This window comes from Alosa alosa, chromosome 17 (assembly GCF_017589495.1).
Source record: "Alosa alosa isolate M-15738 ecotype Scorff River chromosome 17, AALO_Geno_1.1, whole genome shotgun sequence".
Lineage (NCBI taxonomy): Eukaryota > Metazoa > Chordata > Actinopteri > Clupeiformes > Clupeidae > Alosa > Alosa alosa.
The window spans coordinates 22,433,145-22,458,160 of record NC_063205.1 but is presented as its reverse complement, the minus strand read 5'-3'; the positions used below and the strand labels follow the sequence as shown (position 1 = coordinate 22,458,160).

The 25,016-nt window shown below is 40.8% G+C and overlaps 1 protein-coding gene across 2 annotated transcripts in view; it reads left to right on the top strand.

The window, feature by feature from the left end:
* Positions 1-25,016, top strand: part of il15ra (interleukin 15 receptor subunit alpha) — a 47,996-nt gene that overhangs the window by 9,560 nt on the left and 13,420 nt on the right. Inside the window, exons 2-4 of one of the 2 annotated variants that reach the window (XM_048268846.1) lie at positions 21,017-21,211; positions 23,047-23,139; positions 23,821-24,090. In XM_048268846.1, coding sequence (XP_048124803.1) covers positions 21,017-21,211; positions 23,047-23,139; positions 23,821-24,090 — 558 coding nt within the window. The remainder of the gene's footprint in view (positions 1-21,016; positions 21,212-23,046; positions 23,140-23,820; positions 24,091-25,016) is intronic. The other variant, XM_048268847.1, reaches the window with a different exon arrangement.

Sequence of the window (25,016 nt, the reverse complement as noted above, 5' to 3'; positions counted from 1 at the left end):
CAACTATATTAAACCTCATCTACCTAGTTCAGTCATTCCAACTATATTAAACCTCATCTACCTAGCAAATAATTTAACCTTTTACACTATCCACCTATTTAACCGTTCAGTCATTCCACCTATATTAAACCTCATCTACCTAGTTCAGTCATTCCAACTATATTAAACCTCATCTACCTAGCAAATAATTTAACCATTTAAACTATCCACCTATTTAACTGTCCAGTCATTCCAACTATATTAAACTTTGTCTACCTAGCAAATAATTTAACCTTTTAAACTATCCACATATTTAACTGTTCAGTCATTCCAACTATATCCTGATGTGCATATTGGCCTATTTTGGGGATTTTGCCCGACATGGCACAGAGTCTACTGTAATAGCTCCTGTGTCCTCATACTGTGACCTATCATCAAATGCCTGGTATCCCCTGAAAGCTGAGACCTTGTAGAAATTGTAGAAACTGTCAGAATGACTCTGTTATGTACTATCAAAGTGCTACAGTAGCTGGAATATTGATTTTTCTTTCAGGCGGTTATGTAAATCCCTGGAAATGGCCACATTTCAGATGTGAAAGTCCCTTATATTGCCATTGAAACACATCAGGGCCCCCTCCCAGGTGTTGTGAAGATAAATATCAAAGGAAATGTTTGTACAATGAAGTATGACCCCTTTAGAGCCATTTTTGTGTGGAAATGCATATGCGTTTTGCTCAGTGTCCTTTTTGAGACTCCAAAAGGGACATTTGGTTACCCAAAACGCATACTCCAAATAAAGTCTAATAACAGAAGAACCCCTTGGCCTAGAATCATGATCTTGGTCTCAAATGAAAGCTGACACCCAGGGGGTGGCTCAGTCAGAGATGGCTGTGGTACTGTTTTACAGAGGTATTACTTCACACAAAACTCTACTTTTGCCAAAACACCTCAAGAATTTCAATAAAAAAATGACAAACAATGTGATATAGTGCAAATTTGTATTTGTAAAAGTAAATTTGTAATAGTGCAAACATTTGTAAAAGGCAAATATGAAAAAGGTGAAGAGCAGCAAAATGGCTTCAGTGCAAACATAAGTAAAACAAAATATGAGGGAAACTATTTACATTTGGCACAATAGAATGCAATAAAGTGCACAGTAGAACACACAAAAATAATAATATGAATAGAATAAGAATAGGAATAATAAGTGTAGAAAAACTATTTACAAAGGGCTCATAAAAAAATTATTTACAAATGGCAGTGTAAACACTTTACAGGGAAACATGTAAAGGGACTTTTTTTGGGGGGGGGGGTGTTGCAGTCTATGTTTAGGGTTGGCTGTGATGCCAGTCTCTGTAACAGTTCCTGGTTGAAACAAAACAAAATGGCTTGTCACAAGTCTCACAGGAAATTGGTGTCTTGAGCTGGCAAACCGTGCACCTCTTGCGGCCCTGAGTGGCATCTGTCCCAAGATAAATGGGGAGATGCATACCAGATGCAGGTGCAGATGGAGGCTGCTGCACAGTGGTGGGTGAGCCAGCTTCAGCAAGTTGGAGCACAAGATTCTCCCGGAAAGCCTTCTGTGTGAATGGTTTGTCACCCTTGGCTTTGGCAATCTCCTTGTGAATAATGAATGCATTGACAATTGCAATGTCCACAAAGTGATAAAACAGGGTCTTGTACCACTTCTTTGTTTTATGGAGGACGTTGTAATAACCTATCAGGGCGTCTGACAGGTCGACTCCACCCATGTGCCGGTTGTAGTCTTTTACTGCAGGTGGAACTGGCAGGTTCTCCATGGACCACTTCCCATCCGCACCCTTCACCCTCCTCTGGACAGTCTCGCCTCCATGTCCCTGGTGGATTGTTGAACACATCTGGACATCCCGTGTGTCCCTCCATTGCACAAACAACAAAGGATCTTTCCTAATCCATCTGATGGTGCCTCTGGGACTGCCTTTCTCTAACATGCCAGGCCTGCCTGCAGGGAATCCTTTCCTGTTAGAGCGGATGGTTCCACAGGCCCAGATCTTTGACTGGAGAAGGTCCTGGAACAGCATGGGGCTAGTGTAAAAATGGTCAACATACAATTTATACCCAGTCCCCAGAAGCCGTGGGGAGACCAACTCCATCACAGAGTCATAGCTGAGGCCTTTCCCTATCAGGACATGGGACTTACACAAAGAAGTCCCATGTATAGCCATTGATGGAGTCAGCCAGAACGAAAAGTTTATAACCCCATTTGCAGGGTTTGTCTTTCATGTACTGCCTCATGCTGACCGCGGGCTTTGGAGGCCACCATCCTTTCATCAACACTGATGTGCTGATTGGGATGAAAGTTGGCCTTGCACACCTCACGCATCTCTGTATACATGGGCTTGATCTTAGCCAGGCGATCATAGGTAGCTGTCCCGCCTTGCATCATTCACCACGTCGTCATCTGGATTGCTCATGTGAAGGGAGGTCGCAATCATCTGGAACTTGCGGCTGGATATCACAGAGCGGGGAAAAGACAGGTTATACAGTTTGGCAAGTCTCCAGTAGTCTGTGATATTGGCCACCTGCACAAGTCCCATGTAGATAAGTATTGCCAGATATGAAAACATATCTGGCATGGTTATTGTTTGCCACTTTTGCCAGCGATGCATCGACCCAAACTTGTTTGTGTTTTGCACCAGTGTGCGCCAAAATGGAGTCTGTGAAAAATAACTGAAATATTTGTAAAATTGTGTATGTCACTCCTGGTATTGTCTGGGGTCCAGGGGTCCTTGCTGGCGAATTGTGGGCTGTGGGGGCATGGGATCCACGGTATCCCTCACCCGAGCCATGGCTCCTCCTCCTCTTCACGTTCCTCTGGGCCTCTGGGCGACCCGACCCGGCCCCTGGCTCTGCCTCTTGGGGTGGATGTTGCTCTCCCCTTGCTTTCGTCCTGCAGCACCCGCTGCTTTCTTACTTAAGCTGAGGGGTAGAGGGGGCCGAAGGACCTGCCAGCTGACTCCTCTTCATCATCCTCCCTCCTCTTGCTCTCTTCCTTGAAGCCGGCTCCCAGTCTTCATCGCTGAATTAGTCATCGCTATCACTGAAGAGAACAGAGACAAAACAATCAAACCATATACACACAGGAGCACATTCGATGCACACTACATTTGCATTCCCTCCCCTATGACTGCATGTTCACAATACCACAGGCCCATGCTCTCACTCCACCTCCAGTACAAACTATACCCCACACACACATCAGTCAGCTTAGCCCCCCTCCTTCAGACTAATACAGGACACTCACCTTCCCCCTACTTCTCTCTCTCACACACACACAGGTAGATTGCATCCCCTCCCCCATGACACCTAGGTCCCTCTCACCCCCCATCCCCCTGTGTGTGTCTTTCTCTTTCTTATACACACACACACACACAGGTAGATTGCATCCCCTCCCCCATGACACCTAGGTCTCTGTCACCCCCCCATCCCCTGTGTGTGTGTGTCTCTCTTTCACACACACACACACACAGGTAGATTGCATCCCCTCCCCCATGACACCTAGGTCCCTCTCACCCCCCATCCCCATGTGTGTGTGTCTTTCTCTTTCTTATACACACACACACACAGGTAGATTGCATCCCCTCCCCCATGGCGATGTACTCAATCAGTGGAGTTGTACAGTCATATTGGCCACTAACCCTAACATCCCAATTATGTAAAGTAAATAATAAATATAAATATATACATAAACATACCATATATCTGTCTTTCTCTTTCTTATATACACACACACACACACAGGTAGATTGCATCCCCTCACCCATGGCAATGTACTCAATCAATGGAGTTGTACAGTCATATTGGCTACTAACCCTAACATACCAATTATGTAAAGTAAATAGTAAATAATAACTAGAAAAGCATTTCCTGAAGGAAATACAGTGCATGAAAATGCAAAAAATATGATGTAAAATATCATACAGAGTAAAAACAAACTATATTGATTGCTAGGTAGATGAGGTTTAATATAGTTGGAATGACTGAACAGTTAAATAGGTGGATAGTTTATATAGTTAAATGATTTCCTTGGTAGATAAGGTTTAATATAGTTGGAATGATTGAACGGTTAAATAGGTGGATCATTTAAATGGTTAAATTATTTAGGTAGATAATTGACGATAACTGACAGTTGGAATGGCTCTAATGTTTGCTAGCAGTTATGCTAACTATGTTATCAAAGATAATAATGTTAACCAAGTTACTTAACTTAGTTAACTTAGCTAATGTTTTCATTTTTAGTAGTTATGCTAACTAACACTATGTTAACAATGTGACTTAGCTAACAGCTTCATACACCAAGCTGTAAGGATGCTGAACTCTCTCCCTCCTCTCCCCCCTCAGCTACATAACATCCTGGACATTGGACCCACAATGGCCGCATGCACTACTCCACTTGCACACTTGAACACTTGCACACTTGTACACTTTACAATTTGGTGTTGTTGTCCTGAAAACACAACACTTCTGCTGCTCTTACATAACTTGCACCACTATGCCACTTTCTTTATTACTTAGGTCAAACAGAACTACCCAAGCCTTTTATTGGCCTGACTTTGCACTAGTATTTTATTGACTGTCTATGCACAATTTCAACCAAATTTTGCTGCTCTTATTTTTTCATTATTATATGTGCCCTCTTATTTACTTATTTACTTACTTTTTTGTTTACTTGAATGTTATGTTTGTCTGTGGACTTAAATTGGTAAAATATGTCTTGTCTTCACCGTGGGATAGTGAGAAACGTAATTTCGATCTCTTTGTATGTCTGGAACATGTGAAGAAATTGACAATAAAGCTGACTTTGACTTTTGAGTTGACGATAACTAACACTTGGAATGGCTCTAATGTTTGCTAGCAGTTATGCTAACTATATTAACAAAGATAATAATGCTAACCAAGTTACTATCTAACTAAAGCATCTTAACAATGTTAAAATCTTAAGTATGCTAACCATGTGACTTAGCTAACTTAGTTAATCATTTTAGCAGTTATCTTTAACTATCTAACTAACATCTTAACAATGTTAACCATGTTACTTAGCTGACTTAGCTCATCATTTTAAGCAGTTTTCTTTAAAAAAATAAAGATTTTAACTTGCTTAAAGACGCTAACTCATGTGACTTAGCTAAGCAGCTAATCATTTTAAGCAGTTTTCTTTAAAAATCTTAACTAACATCTTGCATCTTAACTATCTTAACCATGTGACTTAGCTAACTTAGCTAATAATTTTTAGCAGTTTTGTTAAAAATGCTTAACTAGCATCTCTAACTATCTTAACCATATGACTTAGCTAACTTAGCTAATCATTTTTAGCAGTTTTGTTAAAAATCTTAACTAAGTATCGCCAACTATCTTAACCATGTGACTTAGCCCTAACTAGCTACAGTGGGTAGGAGTCATAGTTGATGACAAGTAACAGTTACAATGGCTGAACAGTTAAAAGTTCAGTAGTTTAAAGGGTTAAATTGTTTAACAGTAAAATATTATAGTGAGGACTTTTATTTGAAACAGTTTTTGGCAGAGGAAGCAGTTGAACAGGATGTGTAGTCTTAATAGGGCCAGTTTGTATGCTTAAAGCCTGAGACTGGCAGTTGGTCCCAGGTGGCCTGAACACCTGCCATAGGATTCTAATTGTTTTACGGCTCTATTGTGATGTCATCAGCCCATGTTAAGTCTATGGGGAAATTTTGAACAGTTTTTAATTAATAGTTTAAAAGTATATAAAAGTTACAAAGCTGAAAAATACATAGCACCCATGTCCTAAGTAAGACCCCACAGTAACATAGTTTGAATGAAGTTTCTCGTTAAGCGGTTGAAGCTGCATTAAATGCGTTAGAAGAAGAAGAATAAGAAGAAGCCTAGGAAGAACAGTACAGTGCATTTTCATGCACTGTAAAAAGCCAGGAGAACAGTACAGTGCATTTTCATGCACTGTAAATATAAAATATAAATATATACATAAACATATCATATATCGAGGTTTCTGTTACAAATATATAGTGTTTACTCACCGTTCAAAGCAGGGTCCTTTCCTTCTAAGAAGTCCATGTATCCTTCAAGAGTCTTCTGAAACTTCACTCTCCTCAATGTCACTTATCTCTTCATCACTTTTTAGACTTTCCTCAAACTGCTGGTACTTTCCTCAGCTGGTTAGACTTCCACATTCTTCTTCTTTGCCTGTCTTTTCGGCATGTTTTCTTTATTCTTCTTCCAAAGATCCAACTGTAAAAGTGCGACTGTATTCCTCTGGCCAGCGCCTTTCATTACTAGTAAGCTATCGTTACGCTGCTTGAAGGTGCTTTCGATTCCCAGAGTTCCCCACCGAGGGTTTGTAACATCGTCGTTGAAAAGGTCTACTCATTGGCTACAAGACTATCTTTGAACCATCCCCGTAGCTTGTCATAGGCCAGAGCTATTGTCAATCAAAGCTAACTTGTCCATTAGGCAGCTCGCATGGCTATCATGCTTCTAACATCGCGTGTTTTCGACAGCGGTACGTCACACAAAGTTGTCACTGGTGTCTCGTGCTCAGGAGAACTTCCTGAACAAGCTGAGTGGTGTGAATCCGGTGATACATAGGATAAGCATCACGAAATATGTGGTTTTCTGTCAGAAAAAAGTTATCGTTTGTTTTTTTAGCAACAAAGCGGTACTGTTTGGGTGGAATTATGCATCTTATGCAACGTAATGTCGACAAAACACGGTGGATATTCGGATTCTCTGGCTTCTTATGAACAGTATGAGACCAAGCATGTTGGAGTAGTATGAAGCCCGGGATGTACACAAAGGCTGTAAGGTGAGGAGACACGGTGGTGGTGGGGGCATTTAATGCGTGACTAGTGATACAAGTTGTAGGTTTTAGCCGTTCGGGATGGGTTTCATTCAGTCGACCACGGGTCTCAAATGAATCCTGAGGCTCTGGGCTTTCCAATGGTGTATGCCATGACTATGTAGCTAGCACAATGCTTTCATTCGATTGACTTTACATTGAGATTAGTGATTGAACGAGTGATTTGGGTCGGTACCGGAACAAATTATGCACAACAGGATATATATTTCACACCATATGTTTTGCATTTTCATGCACTGGTAATTCCCTGGAATTACGTTTTCTAGTTCTTCTTCTAACGCGTTTAATGCAGCTTCAACCGTTTAACGTTGAAACTTCATTCAAACATTGTCACATAGGTCTTACTTAGGACAGGAGTGCTATGTATTTTTCAGCTTTGTAACTTTTATACTTTTTAAACTATTAATTAAAAACTATCAAAATGTCCCCATTGATTTAACATTGCCCTTTATGACATCACAGCAATTAGAATCCTATGGCAGGTGTTCAGGCCACCTGGCCCAACTGCCAGTCTCAGGCTTTAAGCATACAAACTGGCCCTATTAAGACTACACATCCTTTTCAACTGCTTCCTCTGCCAAAAACTGTTTCAAAATAAAAGTCCTCACTACAATATTTCACTGTTAAACAATTTAACCCTCTAAACTACTGAACTTTTTAACTGTTCAGCCATTGTAACTGTTACTTGTCATCAAATATGACTCCTACCCACTGTAGCTAGTTAGCATGGTTAGCATAGTTAGCATTGCTAACATTTTTAGCATAACTGCTAAAAATGATTAGCTAAGTTAGCTAAGTAACATGGTTAGCATAGTTAGCATGTTCGTTAGCATAACTGCTAAAAATGATTAGCTAAGTTAGCTAAGTAACATGGTTAGCATAGTTAGCATAACTGCTAAAAATGATTAACTAAGTTAGCTAAGTAACATGGTTAGCATGCTAGTTAGCATTTTTAACAAAAGTGCTAAAAATGATCAGCTAAGTAACATGGTTAGCATAGTTAACATTTTAACATTGTTAGCATGCTAGTTAGAATAGTAACTTGGTTAGCATTATTATCTTTGTTAACATAGTTAGCATAACTGCTAGCAAACATTAGAGCCATTCCAAGTGTCAGTGATCGTCAACTATCTACCTAAATAATTTAACCATTTAAACTATCCATTAATTTAACTGTTTCAGTCATTCCAACTATATTAAACCTCATCTACCTAGCAACCAATATAGTTTGTTTTTACTCTGTATGATATTTTACATCATATTTTTGCACTTTCATGCACTTTTCTAGTTGCTTTTATTTTTCCTTCCAACTTGCTGTGGCCCCCTGGCGCCTCTTTTGTGGTCCCCAAGCAAAAACAAAACCATGTCTGTAATAAATTTCGTCTTGAATGTTGGTAGTGACAAATGCCACAATTCCACATTCTTACAGTAAGTACTTGGAGGACGCATTGCGAATTTTCCAGAATACCCAATTGCAGTGAAAGCATGGAAGGTCAGTAAAGAATGGCTATTGTGGTTGGCGTGAATAGTCATATTTTTATTCCCAGCTCTGCTGATAGCCAGAGTTATACTGGAAGTTGTAGCTTGGTTGTGTAATACGTTAGATTTCACACTTATCTTTATCATTTTGTATAATCACACAATAAATCTAATCTAAATGAGTGTACTCTGTCGTTTACTTTGATTGGTGGAACACTGCTGGTGAACTTCTCTGGTAGCTCCACTCCCAACTTGCCTTTGGGCGTGTGTCCACCAAACATGTTTTTGTGCTGACAGCGCTCTCCACCTCATTTTCAGAGTGCTTTACTCAAGCGTTAATTGTTGCTATGGTTTCAAAAACAATCTGCCAGCACATTGACAGACAAAAAAATTCATTTGGTATAACAATAGAATAGGTAATCCCACTTGGCTTTATATTTTACATTTTGTTTGCAGTAGTCTATTTATATTTTGTGACTTGCTCGTCAGGCTAATGAAATAGCCTATAGGCTATTAGCCTCACGAGCCAGACCCACATCAAGATGTAGGGTCTGGGAACTTACCATTGGCACTGCTCAATCCGAGGGGTGGGATAAACGGTTGTCTTTCAGATTTCCTCTGCACGCAATAGGATAGCGCTACAACTCATGAATCCCATGCATTTTCCCACCAGCGGAGCTAGTTGGCTAGTTCAATTCAATTCAGTTTATTTGCCAGACTCATGTCCAAAAGCTATTTTGGAATCGCGAATCGCGATTCAAATACCGTTGTCCGCCAGCAGCAGCATCCATCTTCCATCCGTACACAAATAACAGGCCATTAATGATGGCAACCATTTGGTTGGCTTTGGCAACCAAAACCTCATGCCTGGTTGCCAAGCTGGCAACCACTTTTAAAAGTTAATGTTGAGGACTAAGCTAGGCTGATTGAATTTTCCTCTGCCACTACCAATATTGTTGATGATTGTAAGTCCCGCCTCTTCCTCGATTTTAATTGGCCAGCAAGAGAGAAGTGACATTTACAAGCCCAGTGCTGATTGGAGGACCAAAGATGACAGGATAAATAAATACAGTTTTTTCTGATTGCTTAAGCACATTTTTTGTAACTATGGCTTTTTTTTGCAAAACTCTACACACAAATTGGAAAACCTTTCACCCAATCAGCAAAAAATTGTAGTTCTCTTGCAAAAGCTAACACACCTTGCTTAACTCTTCACACCTTCCAGGGCTTAAAATTCATTTTTCAAAATGGGGGGGGGGAATTCCCCCCTTAGGTTATTCATGTAGGGGGGATTTACGCAATTTGGGGGTCGATTCTGATACCAAGTCAAAATTGCGATTTCAATGCCGATACTTTAAAAAAAAAAAAAGTGTTTGATTTTGGGGCCCCCCCACCACCCTGGCGTCATCAGTAATATATACTGTAGTGGGATCATTCACAACAGTGAACATCCTAGATTCTGCTTGACTCTCTCCACACACACAAACACACACTGAAAATGATAGCTTATGTGATATGTTTCTATCATATATTTTTGAATTCATATAGAGTGTATTTATTTAATAATGCATTTTTTAAAGTATAGCATTTTTCTAGTAATTACTAGTAGCTAAACATATTTAGTAATTTGAATGCCTCATATTGACGTTTAACCTATAACACTAAGGCATATCTTTAATGTGGTGTGTAGGTCCAATTGAGTGCACATTGGTGATGAGTAGGTGTAATTGAGTGCCTGTCACTTTAAGAAAATACCTGAGAGTAATTCTATGGAGTAATTAGCCCCCCTTCAACCTGACGGTTTTAGGCTGTAGTCACTAGTGAATAAAAGTTGTGCATAGTGCGGTATGTGTATGCAAATCATTATGTTTTCTATGTCATTAGATACAATATGTTTTCTATGTCATTAGATACAATAAATGTCAATCTTTCTGGGATCAAGTGTTGACGTGACCTGAGCTAGCAGGATAGTTACCAAGGAGCTCTTTCCAGATGTAAAAGTTTGCCATGGGTAGCCTATTTGCGTAAAATTTGGCAAGTAGTTCTCTCTCTCTCTCTCTCTCTCTCTCTCTCCGTATTGTGTGTGCGTCTGCATCAGGCTATGTTCAATTCAACTCGGTCAATAGCACCGCATTCACGCCACTTAATGATTAGGCTATATTAACGTCATCAGACAGGCTGTAAAAGTGTATGCGGGAATTTCTCGCATTTTTTCTCGGAAATTTGTTGCCGTTGCATGCATCGGTTGTGGAGACACAGCTGTGTGCAGTTTCACGCGAGTCATCATTGCCCTTGGACATTTTCAGCCGGTTGGAAATTGGACTAATTTTATTTTTAATTGTTATTTATTTTATTTATTTATTAATTTGTTTGTTGTCTGTCTTGTATGTCTTGGTGTCACGGGTACGCTGGTGAGTACGCCGCTCCGTCCGGCATCTTTTGCGTTTGTTATTTCTTAAATGTAGTTCTATGTCTTGGTGTCACGGGTACGCTGGCGATTACGCCGCTCCGTCCGCTATAGAGCATCACAGTCCCGCCCACAGGAGTTTCCGGAAGTAAAAATTCAATGCAATTTCTCCATTGACAATTCGGGTATAAGCCATAAAAACTTAACTGCACATGGTAGACTCAAAACCAGCTACGTCTGTACTAAGCGATTGTATATGGGCGAAAATTCAAGGGGCACTAACCTTGTTTTGAAATAAATGTCTTTTAATTGCGATGTCTTGGATAAGTACTTCATTACCCACAATCCCACAGTGATGCCTCTGATTGGTGGAAAGGCCGTTATGATCATAGTTTGAAACTTTATCAGCGAAAATTATTGACAAAGATGGCAGTCTTTTACTGCCTATAGCGAAAATCTTAATGTGAATAAAAACTTTCTAGACGAACATTGGTACTTGTGTCAAGGATTGTGGTTTATATATCACACGAACTTAGTCAGGGCCAATACACCATCAAATAGAACACTGTAAATGCTAGTTTAAACACTTAACTTTTCAGGTAGCCGATAGGCTAATCATTAGCCTTTCAGACATTAGAATGTCATTATAATGCTGCTAACATTAATATAATGTTTTAGTGACCTTGTTGTTTCTATGAACATGAATTGTTGTTTATAGGAAACATCAACTTAGTCGAGGCATAAAAAGCCCTGTATCTCAATAAGTACTTCAACTTTTGAACTAGCTAGCTAGCTGATAGCACATGCAAGCTGGATGCTACCACCGGCTAGCAGCTAGACACTGCAGTAAAATGGTTAGCAAACCGTCCATGCCCCTGTGAATATTTCACTGTTTCAAGGACGAAATCAAGAGTGTCCAAAGGGGTCAAAACCACTTTAAATCGGGTCACATAATTGACTGTTGTGTGTCCGAGGGTTAGCTTGTGGGTTTTGTAAGGGCCAGCATGAGGCACAAGACCTACAAAGTTGTGTGGTGAGTTTTGCAGGGAGGTTGGTAATGCTAGTTAACATTAGCTAGGCTACTGTAGCCTTCATACTGTACGAGTCATATCATCAATCATTAACCTAGAAATACTTCTTCGTACATTTAATGAACATTTTGCGTAATAATTCACAGCAAACTGAATATGGTGGTCCAAGAGCAGACCATGCACCGGTCCATGCATCAGGATGGCAGTTAGATCTGAAGCACTGCACAATGTTGCTAACGTTAACGCTTTCACACACACACGATATAAAATAACGATGGTAAATATAACATTCAATACCAAAAACACGATTATTTGCGATTACTCCTGAAATAACTGCTATTAACTGCACATTCACTATATAAAAATCACTATTTGGAGGAAAGGGGTTAGCATGCTGTCGCCCGGTTGGAAATGATATCAGCTGGTTGGTGCATTGCTTATATATTATTCAGTGAGCGGTGGTTTATGGGATGAGTAGTTCCTTATTTCGAAATGAAAATATGTACACCGTCTTGTACCTTTGACTTTCTTTGGACTTTCTCTTTGTTTTCACTTTCGAAATGATATGTTGTATGCTTATGAGTTACTCCGTAGCTGATTAGCCTAAGACATGCTCTAAAACTCTTTAGATACGGATTTTTCCAAAACGTCAATGGGAGAAATTAATGGGAAATTTACTTCCGGAAACTAAGTTCTCGGAGGAGGGGCGGGACTGTGATCTATTGTCTTTGTTAGTCTATGTGTCAATGACAATGTCTTAATGCCTATATGTGGAGCGCTTTGGGTTGCACTCTGTGCACGTTAAATGCGCTATACAAATAAAACTGACTTGACTTGACTTATTATTAGCTGTGCAAAGTCTGAGTTGAAATGTCCAGGGACATTCCAACTCATGGAATGTCTCTTGGCCAATCAGAAACAAATAAATAGTTCCATAGAACCCAATTGTTGTATAATTAATAATAAGCAACGTTATTGCACTGTTCAATCCCTGCACTGTTCACTTTTGCACTACCACCATGCCAAGCTGACAGCATGTTTGTGTTAGAGGGAATGGAAGGGTGTATGTATGTGAGATATATGTGCCACGGTGACAGCATGTTTGTGTTAGAGGGAATGGAAGGATGTATATGTGTCACGGTGACAGCATGTTTGTGTTAGAGGGAATGGAAGAATGTATGTGAGAAGTGAGATATATGTGTCACAGTTGTAGCGGTCAGCTATGCCTGCCTACTTAAAATTATAATAATATAATAATTAAATAGTAACTGGTGGGTTTTGGCGTAGACTGGTGGCAGTTGAGGGGTTCTGTTTGTGTTGGGACGTGACGCGATGACGTGAATTTGAGCGTAGGCCTGTCATTATTTGAATGAAGTCTGTGGCAAGGAGAGGGTGGGCCGATGGCGGATGAGTTGCGGCAAGAGAGAAGTTACTGAGAACGAAAAGGATCGTGTGGATTCTAATGGGATACTTTGGTGGATTATTCTATGCCCTGAGAGCACTTTTGGACCCCGACATCCTTTTCCGAGAATTCTGCAAGACATAGCCTACAGGGAGAAGGAGCTTTCTACGACGAACAGCGCTGGATGCCGGGTTTGATCCAAACTTTTTCTGCTGTGACCGGTTTCCCTAAGCCTGTTTGTAGCCTCCAAAAACCCTTTCACCTGCCCTCCATACCTACCGCTGCCCCAATTCCATTAAATTCCTCATTACAACAAACTATAGCCTATTTTTCCGTGGCGGCGCCCACACAACAAAACGTCTCACCCCTTCTTTCACCCCTGACTCCTTCAGTTGATATTTTGACCTACTCTAACTTTTGATTTAGTTTCATACATTTTCTTTCTTTCATTTTCTTCTTTTAATTAGAGATTGTATGCTCTGGGAGAACGATTCACTTTGTGTTGTCGGCCTATGTTAAGCCCGACGTTGTCGGAAAACTGGTAGTAGCCTGCATTTATTTAATGTTTCTGAGCTCAATAGAGGGTTGCTGAAGCTGACTACTATTTATATGTATGCTATTGTACGAAAGTGGGTTAACGAACAACTGCGTATTGAACATTTTCAGTTTGGTTTGAATGGAGTTTTTTTTATTGTTTGGGGGCGATTCCTTTGTTCATATGTGCCTTGACGGTGGCTGACGGTGGCTTACCTACAGCTTGGCCTGACGTTATTAATATGCCACAGTCTTAAATACTGTTGTGAACTTGAACATTTCAATACATTCATTTTTCATTTAAAAGTTCAGAGTGAAACCGAGTCTCTTTACCACATACAAAAAATAAGCTGGCGTAACTGAAATGAATATATGTCTGGATTTCAGTCACGTTACACAGTGACGGCATGTTTGTGTTAGAGGGAATGGAAGGATGTTTTTTGCTTGTTCGTGTTAGAGTGAAACAAAAGGAAGGGTATCTGCATGAGCTGCATATGAGGAGGAAGTGGCATCACATGAGCACACACACACACACACAGACAGATAAGTGTGTATGTGGATACACACACAAGAGACGTGAGTGTACTGTATGAGCACACACAGAATAATACACACACACACACAAACACACACACACACAAAGAGATAAGTATACACACATACACACAAATTCTGGATGTGGCTAGGATGGTATCAGAATGTTAAGTTGGTGACATTTCACAATGTGATGGGTTTCCCCAGATCACATCATATATGTGGATTCTAAGAACAACAGATGAGTGTGTTATGCGGACACAAAGTACATACACACACACACACACAGTGTGCAAGCTAACGTTGAAAGGTCTTCAGGATATGAGTGCTCTAAGAGAAGCTTCACCTCTATGTAAGGGGTGAGGTAGATACTGAGAAATTGATGCATGTCACACCTCTGAGATAAATAACACACTGAGTGTTATCACACCCTCAGTACGTACCAGGAAAGTCCACACACACACACAGTCATCACACTCACGCTACATACCACGCTACATAAAGTATTTATCTATCTATCTATCTACCAGGAAAGGTTTTTTTTGCACTATATTTACAGTGGCGGAGCCATAATTGTTATATGGGGGGGCCAGGCTGAGACCATTAATCACATTGGGATGGCAAAAGAAATCAAAAGCATCTAGATGGTTGTTTTTATTTACCCTCCAAAAATTGGCATGACCTGATAGCAGTAGGCCTGCCACCATTCATACCAATGACATGGTTAACAGGAGCAGGAAAAACTCCATAAATGTAAATATTAATGAACCTTTATCATCTTAATTTGTTCCCAGTGTCCTAGATAGTAGGGGAGATTGTGTGAAAAATCGTTACACGGTGGATAGAAGCATGCAATTTGGTAGATATGTTCCGCATGTGGGCATGTACATTGGGGCTCACGGACATGCCCCCAGAGTGTAGCGCTGTAGCTGCCTGGCTCCACTAGCTGCTGCTTGTATCAACTCGAGCCAGGTAAAAACGATTGTTTTCAGTTTGTTTCGTACCAACAGTACTCGGTGACCTCGAAAAACATAGATCTATGTGAAAACTCGCCGGATTTCTCCTTTAACACGCAATCGTTTTTAAACGTTTTGGGAGGAGCAACCCTGAAATTTGGGCGTTTCTTAACTCTTGCATGCATTCTTCCATGGCTTAGGCACCTTCCCAGCTATGCGCTCCGGAGGGCTGTATTAAGGTCGAGCGCCACTACAAGGTGAAACAGCATATTGTTCCATGTCGGCAGTAGGCCTAGTTCTAAATACACGTAGGCTACACAGAATGTTACAAATTAACATTACAGTATCAAATTTGGTGCTTAATATGCTGATACAGCTTCATGTTTTCCCCTATTACAGTGTCACACGGTGGCATATCCCAACATTACCTTATCCATGAGACTATGTTAAATAGTGAAAAAAACGTTATAATCATCCGCTATAAACCCGTTTGGATATTGGAGCTTACCGAATGGGCATCTTCAGTGTTAACTTACATAAAGTCATAATCCCAGAGCCTACTTCGTTTGAATCTGTCCATTTTTTTCATCAAGTCATATCAACCTAAATTGGTGGATCAGTCTGGTTCTATTTTAAATAAATCACGCCTCTTTCATAAGGCCGCCTTGATTTCGAACTTGCCCACTGTGGGTGTGACAGAGGCGGTAATGGGAGAATACGCATAATACAGAGGTGCGTAACTGAAGTGCGTAAAATGATTTACGCACGAATGGGAGAATTCCCCCCTTAGAGTAGCATGATTCCTAGAACCACACACATTCTTTGGAATTAAATAAGTAAATCAATGCTTGGTGACACTGTCGGAAAAAAGTTTCTACTTCTATGACAACAGTTGTATTGGAAAATTAGTAGCTTTTATCTTTGTAAAGTTTTGCTTGAAAAAAAACAGTTAATTGTCTTTCTCGGTGCAAAGTGTCTCAGGTTGTAGAACTTTGAAATTATTCAACGTGAAAGTTCAATGTGTTTACTATTTTGCATACAGTACAATACGCATTTTCACTTATATGTACCATATCCCATAATCCCCAGTCTCAATTCAAAACAAAATACACTGAAATTCATCATTGTTCGTTTCAGAAATGTATTAAATGATCACTAAAATATGTTGTCATTATTTATTGAAATATATTTGTGTAATTACTTTATGTATGGTATTTATTTTGTTGGATGTCATTCTTAAAGAGGGACACCATCGAGCAGGAGCGTCTTACAATGAAAGGCTCGGTCGCGGGTAGAGGTGTTTATAAGGGCCCGGTCGTTAATCTATGTCTGTCAAAGTCTCGCGAACCCCTGATTGGTCCGGGCCCGTAAGCGATAGTTACCGACAGTTACGCCCCTGTGTAGAGATCACATGGTGTTGAGAAAAACGGTACAAATGAGAGAGAGAGAGTTGGAAATGTTGTTTTGAAGATAGACAGATAGAAAACAAAGAGAGAAAACATGAAGCAATGATTAGGGACTGGCCGGGGATATAAAGGTTGGCACAAAGTTTGAGTTTGGTGCCAGATCGGGGGTGCTTGTCAGCAGGCCTTGGGTGTGACGATATTTTGACTTTGTAGTCAAGTCCAAATGGGACAATCTTTTCAGATAAAACCAACTACATAACAAAAGCTACAGACAAACATAAACAAACAATATTTGTGTTTTTTTCCCACTTTATCTTAAAAAGTGGGTGGTAGGGAACATGGAGAGAGTAAACAGACACTCCTACTAAAACAGTCATAGCCTCAGTCTAAAGCTACTTAGATATATAGATAGATAGATAGATAGATACTTTATTGATCCCCAAGGGGAAATTCTCTCAGGTCTCAGTAGCATACAGACATCACACACAACATGCACTTACAGCAGAAAGAGTAAATATAAGTATATACATATAACAAAACTCCACTGTACAATAGAGACAGTAGAAGATAAGGAAAACTAAAAAATACTAAATATACTATATAAATGAAATAAAAAAAATCCACAGTGTGCTTAAGGATGATCAAGCATGAGGCGCTTGCAGTGGCAGGGCCGGACTGGGCCTGTGATTCTGTGTGCATGGTAAGGTGCTCAAGAGAGTGAGTGTCATGGTGAAGGTGCAAAAAGTAGTCCAACAGTGCAACAGTGCAAGAATAAGGTCTAGAGACCAGCATAAATAAATATGGACAAATAAGAGAGTAATGTATAATGTAGACATGGTGGTATAGCTACTTAGTACTTAGCTACTTAATAAGGCTTCCCCTACCCCAAACAAAAACAAAAGATTCACTTAACTCAGCTGCCCTCTTATGTATTTTAAGCACACACTCAGCCAAGAGGCCCATACATCAATGCTAGTAGTACTGTAAGCAGGAGATAAGCTAAACCACTCAGCTTCTCTCCATCACAAAGTTCAAAGGTTTTGTTTATGATCTCTAGTTTAGGTCTTGTTTATTATCTCTAGTTTGCTTTATATCTCACTAGTGTTTGCCTGTTATAGATGAACGTAAACCAAAATTCTCTGGTCCCAGATATCGTTAGGGAAATGTACTTCTGCATTGCGCAATGAGTGAGAATCTGATGTGTGCTGCTGATTTAGCTTGCGTATGACACGATCAGAAGGGGATTTTTAAAAACAGTATGACACTGGCACATGAAGTCTGTGTGTGTGTGTGTGTATGTATGTGTTTGTTTCTGTATGTGTGGCTGTCTAGGCTGTGTGCGTGTATGTGTGCACGACTGTCTAGGCGACTTCCTCTATACAAAGCAGCCATAACAGATAACCATAACAGATTCAGATAATTTTTTCACTCTGCAAAAATGACAGTTTAAAAAATGTAAAAAAAATACAAATTATGGCTAGAGACAAAATACACAATAAAAGAACAAAGACAGAGTTGAAGTGTCCTGGTGTGCATCATGTTGTTCAAAATGACCCACTAAAGACCATCCTGGAAAGTTTAGACTGCCGTTTGAAATTTTAAATAAAAATGAATCAGCCTTTGCTTTCTTTTTTATTTTTGTTTGTCCCCAAGTTAACATCCAGCTCAATGTTGTTTTCTGTGCCTCCGAAAATGCCTTAGGAACGCCCATGTTTGTGTCTGCAGTTGAAAGGTTCTATAGGCTGAATGAATATGAATACATACACACCTAACTGGCTCCTTGTCTTCAATTAGATTAGGGAGGTACCGTTTTCCGCTGGAGAAGAGGCCCATATATAAGGTCAACATCACATTTAGGCGTGTCTTGATAACTACACCAAATTCCTTTTAGGCAAGTCCCTCCACTCGGCTGCCATATTGCAACGCTTTTTGGGCCCTTATCGGGCATCCATTTCGGCAGAAATGCGCGTGTGCAAGGTTTCATGACACCAATCTTGCTCCAGCGGCGAGATCACAACACATGATTGGCACAATGTCTTCACAACACACCACATTATTGGCTCAATGTATTCACATGTCGACGTTTTGCCGCGGAAGGGGTGTGATATGCGTAGACAACTGCTATATTGGCGTTACAAGCTAAGCCTAGATGCATTTCTATGGAGGATTTTTTGAGTGCTGTGTCTCCTCATTAGAAAGTCTCTGACTACACTCTTAAAACGATTTTTGATTTTCGTACTGACAGCACTCGATGACCTCGAGTAACGGAGATCTATGTGAAAAATCGCCGGACTTCTCCTTTAACTGTAAATGGGGATGCTGATCACCTTCCTAACATTTTTCCAAGGATGGCAGACATAAATTAATTCCGGCTATGGGCCCTATTTTAAACGACAGGCACATCTGGCAGTTTAAAGGTCCTCACACACAACACTTTCGTCACTAGCCCTGAATGGCCACGCACATCAGCATCGAAAATTTCGACTGACAAATATCGGATAAATAAACTGATAAACAATGGAATTCTTATTGAGCGGTGGCAACAGAAATAGAATTGGACAAAGGGAGCTGGAGCACACTGATTACTTGCAGTCTTTTATTTTGGTGCAAAGAGTCTAACGTTTCGACACAACTGTGTCTTCCTCAAAGTCAATGATGACCAGAGATGAGACACCCAATATATTGAAAACAGATCATTCTAACAATTCCAGGATCTCAGCTGGATTTGCTAAAATGTAATTGAGCTCAATTAAGATCGGGGGTATTAAGATCGTCTTGGTAGTGTATAGGTCTAATTAAGTGCCTGTCATTTTAAGACGTTCGTGAGGGAACCCTTGCAATTGTAACACAGTTAAAAGGCTGCTGATGTGTGGATTCAATTCATAACATTTTCTACATAGTTAAAATAAAGGTTTGTACTTCTCCTTGGGACAAGCACTTTTGAATTTTGGAAAACACTTTTCCTTTTACATCGGGATTTTGCAAACATTCAGTGTCAGAGTCAATAAAATGAGCCCTTCAACGAAATTGACAAGCAGCTGTAAGTAGGCTAAGAATGCTAAATTCGACATCCAAACAGTATTATAACGTTAGCTTTGAGATACTGCTTGATTCCATAACTTAACTTAGTTTAGTCTCCTTAATGTAGCCTACTATGTTGTGATAAGACCGTAGCAGAGTTAACTTCAATGCAGCAGTTTTGAACAAATTTGCGCAGCATGGTCACGATGCTAAGCAATTTAGCCAGACGTCTTCTATGCAATGCTTCTATGTGGCAACAACAATCCTTCAACAATCGTGAATATTTTGTTAAATGCACATGCAGAGGAGGGGCAGCGGGCTAGAGAGAGCGAGGTGGGGGGGCAAGGAAAGGCTGCGTGCGTAAAAAGCGCAGCTCATGCACAGTCACATACAAAAGTTACAGTTCATAGAAAGCAGGACAAATTCAGTTTTTCGTTAATGCTTAAAGGATGATGCGTGGAATGCCCTACTTTAACTAGAAATATAATAGAATTTGAATCTACGCGGTGGCGGCGGCCAAAGGGTTCTGCGGTTGTGTGCAGGGTTGCGTTGAGAACAAGGTGAATCTAAGTTTTGTTTTTGTTTGGGGTAGGGGAAGGGGTATGAATGAGAAATGGGATTGGGCCTTACTAAGTAGCTATACTACCTTGTCTACATTATACATTACTCTCTTATTTGTCCATATTTATTTATGCTGGTCTCTAGTTAACTGTTGGACTACTGTTGGACTACTTTTCAGTAAGTATAAGCATATATACTCTTTTGATCCCGTGAGGGAAATTTGGTCTCTGCATTTATCCCAATCTGAACGTGAATTAGTGAAACACACTCAGCACACAGTGGACACACAATGAGGTGAAGCACACACTAATCCCGACAGTGAGCTGCCTGCTACAGTGGCGCTCGGGGAGCAGTGAGGGGTTAGTGCCTTGCTGAAGGGCACTTCAGCCGTGGACTACTGGTCGGGGATCGAACCGGCAACCCTTCGGTTACAAGCCCGAAGACCTAACCAGTAGGCCACGGCTGCCCACCAAGTATTTGAGCATCGAAAGCATAGTGAGCCATGCTAATGTCTGTGCAGGTGTGTGATGCACTTAACTTAAGATTCCAACAGAAGGTCCAGAACATAATTCTGTTTCACCTGACCTTCCACTACCAGGACTTCCTAGAAGATGATGGTGCCGCCTAATGTAATAACATTTTGTTTTGGGCTTTATTGTTTATTGTTTTTGTCATCTGACTGACACTCTGTGCCCTTTGACCCTTTGTATTACCGAGATGTCAGAATGATGGTGGCGCCTAATGTAATAACATTGTTGTGGGCTTTGTTGTATTGCTTATTGTTTTTGTCATCTGACTGACTCTCTGTGCTCTGTAGGTTGTGGCCCTCCCTCTCCGGTGGAACATACCATACCGATAGAACAGACCAAGTTTCCTGTGAACCACTCATTGCGTTACAAGTGTGAGCCTGGTTTTAGGAGGAAAGCGGGAACTTCAAACCAGATCAAATGCAAATTCAACTCAACATCACTAGCCTACAGCTGGCATACACCTTTGCATCTGATTTGTGTCGGTAAGGCACTGATCTGTAGGCACCACAGAAGAGATTCTGGTGAAGTTTAATGTTGTTGTACTGTCCTGTGCTAGTGGATGTTTTTACAGAGAACTATTCCTGAAACTGAAATGCTTCACAGGCAGAGTTGATCATGTGATCTTGAAAGGCTTCACAGGCACAGTTGATCATGTGATTTTGAAAGGCTTCACAGGCAAAAGGTTGATCTTGACAAAAGGTTGCTGACATTTGAGCTATTTGCTTCTCTGCTCCTAAAGCATAAATCAATCAATCAATCAATCAATCAATCTGATCAAAACACCACACTGCAGTTTGGAGTTGCAGTTGATTTATATTGTATATCTGTTTTTTATGTATAATGAACTAGACTAGATGACTGTGAGGATCCATTCACTGACTTTTGCACTGGATTGCACTCATAGTCTATTCCTTTAGAATACAGCGATGCTGCTCATAAAATCTGCAAATTCTGCAAATCTGATGCAGCCAGGGATTAAACCACTTAAGTCTACTTCAAACAGACGACCCATCAATACACACAGCACAGCAGCACAGATTGACTCTCTCTCACATGCACACACACACATACACACACACAGAAAGAGAGAGACACACACAGGCACACATACACACACACAGAAAGAGAGAGACACACACAGGCACGCACACACACAGAGAGACACACACACACACACCATAGGTGGTACTCTCTTTTTCATGCACACACAAATAAAGCTCTATGGTCAAAACATTGGTCACATGGTCAAAACATTTTGTCATACCTATAGATGATTGCACTTTCTGCCACGGCTCACTGCACTGAGGTTGGATTGTACTTTTGAGGCATAGCTAAGCTGTGTTCAATGGGTCAATGGACCAGCTTGTAGCAACACTCAACATGTTATCCTGCTGCTGTTGCTGTTGTTGTTGTTGCTGCTGCATCATCATCATCATTATTATTATAAGGGCAATCCATGCAAACTGTCACGTCTATAACGCCAACACAATGCTATGGTAAGGTATAATGTGAATGATGATTAATTGAAATTTGAGCATTCACTTTTTTTGGTTGTAGAACTTACATGAAAAACTTTTCACATAATCATTCGCATCATACAAATATACCATGGCATTTAGTTGCCGCTATGGACGTAACAATTGCCCATTAAAGATACAGTCAGCGATTCTGGATGACATCACGTCCGTTGATATTTTGACCCAAACACCAACCAGAGAGCAAACCCATCAATTCCTTCCTCAAACTCCCCTTTCATTCTGCACCCAGAGGACAGGCTTGTGCCAGGGCTGTGCAAGATAATCATTTTTTTTTGTGTTTGTGGAATGGACAGCTAGCAGATTGTGAGGAGATGAACGTGCTGAACATGACCAAAAAAAGTGTTACGGCTCAGAAATCGCTTAGAATCGCTGACGGTACCTTTAATTTGAGCATGTTTTGAAATAAAAGTGTTTTCTGAAGCACTAAGGCCACAAGGCCACAGTAATCCTCCTGCACAACCCAGCTGATGGCTGTGAAGAATACAGTATCAACAAGTCTGTCTCTTTTCTACTTTTAAGTTAAAACTACTGTATGTGTATGGGGTCTGGAGCAAATAGCCTGAGTGCAGATTATGCAGTTTTACACACCATATGTGTGTGTGTGTGTGTGTGTGTGAGTGGAACTGAGAGAGAGAGATTGGGTGCTAGATCTAGATCTGAAACACACCACGCCATGCCATGCTATGTGTGTGCGTGTGTGTGTGTGTTTATGTGGATGTGAGGGAGAGAGAAGGAGAGGGGGTCTCGTTGGCTAATGACAAGACTTGTCTGTGCTACAGCAACCTCCACGAAGAAAACGACAACTGCAACACCAGAGTACACAACCTCGACTGGCACTCCGCTCCCTACTGTAGGGCAAACAACCACCCATGGTCTGTAATTCTCTTTTAGGTTTATGGTACCGTCCTGTGTGGTTTGTGTGTGTGTGTGTGTTTGTGTGTGTCGGTGCATGTGTGTTCTAGTCTTCTAGTGTCCGTTGACATACGTATGTCTGTAATTGTCTAGCGATTGTTAACCGGGGTGCAGTCAGACAAACCTGTTGCTCTGAAAAGGAGCTAATTACCCGCGTGTTTCTGAACTTGCCATTTTACTAATTCCACAGGTGTAACCAGCAGTGAAATTAAACTTAAGGGTGTGCATTAAAGTTAGATACTTTATTGATCCCCAAGGGGAAATTCAAGAAAGCAATTTGTAGCATTGACCTGTTGCGTCACAAGAGAAGCACCAAATGCACGTTCCTGGGTTTTTGGTGATTCTGAAACGGGCGTCAATGGACTCCTTTCCAGACCAACCTGCGGGGCACATTCAAATTTGCTAACAGGTTTGTCTGTGTGTGTGTGTGTGTGTGTGTGTGTGTGTGTGTGTGTGTGTGTTTTGTCCATGAGTAAAACCGGTGGCTTACAGTGTACACTTTGCTTAGCAAGCTTGCATCGTACTGCATGTTTGCACATGACTGCTAGTGTGAGAGTGTGTGTTTGTGAAGAAAGTGCTTGTAAAACAAACGTGTGTGTGTGTGTGTGTGTGTGTTTTTTATGGCACGGTGACCACCTCAGGGAAGCCGCACACCACACACACCAGCTTAGCACCTAAAGCTATCGCTAGAGCAACCACCAGAGCCACCAGAACATCAGTCACATTCCCAGGCACCACCACCACCACAACAACAACTACAACAACAACAACAACAACAACAACAACAACAACAACAACAACAGAAGCAGCAGCTTGGGAGACAAGAGAGGCCACAGGGGCCCATGTAAAGCCAACCAGTACAGGCAGCTCTGTGCAGATGCCCACTAGGGCCTCTCCCAGTCCCACACTAGGTAAACACACACGGTGACTCTGACTCAAAAGGGGCATGCTTTTCTGTGTTTGTGTCTGTGTTTGTCTGTTTATGTCCATATGCACATGTTTTTTTTTTTTTGCGAGCTTGCAGCTTGATCTTCCCGGCTACCTCTAGAAACATATTAGGTACTGCAAATTTCCAAACCTTGGAAGTTGGATTTCGTACAAAGTCTACCCATTTTACAGACGTTCAAGGAGTTTCGAAAGCGTGAATGAGAAATGAAATATAATGAACAAAATCATATATGTAGTTGCATTTGTACAAGCAAATCTGAAGTACCATCATAGTAGGCTAGTTGTATGTGAGAGTCACAGACTATGTGGTTGCAGATGCTTTCCCTTGCTGATGGCTTTGCATTCCATTCTTGCAAGTTATTGGACTGCAGTGAGAATGCATATAAATCAACTCTCCCTCTCTCTCTCACACACACACAAACACACACACAGCTGCAATGTGTTTTTTGAACGACCTTGATCGTTTTAATTGGAAATGCGTTAAATCTCCTGCATTAAATCTCTCAAAAACAACATATTGACTATGTTCTGGGTTCTCTGCAGCAGATTTAACTTGACACTGAACATATATTTTGAGAGTGCAGCAGAGAGAGAGAGAGAGAGCATGCACCGATTACAGGACTTTTCTTTGTTAGCTTCTGAGGGGCCTTGCAAATGTTGCTAATTCTAGCACTTACCATCTGACGGGGACTGACACTTGACTGTATGGAAGTACTTCCATACAGTCAAGTGTCAGTCCCCGTCAGATTATTCACTGCTGCACTAACTAACTTTTCCTTATCACACTCTACCTTGATTGTTTCCTTTGTTAGAAGTCATTTTGGGTTAAAACATTACATTACAGCCAAATGTAATGTAATGTAATGTTGCTAGCTCAGGACACTGTGTG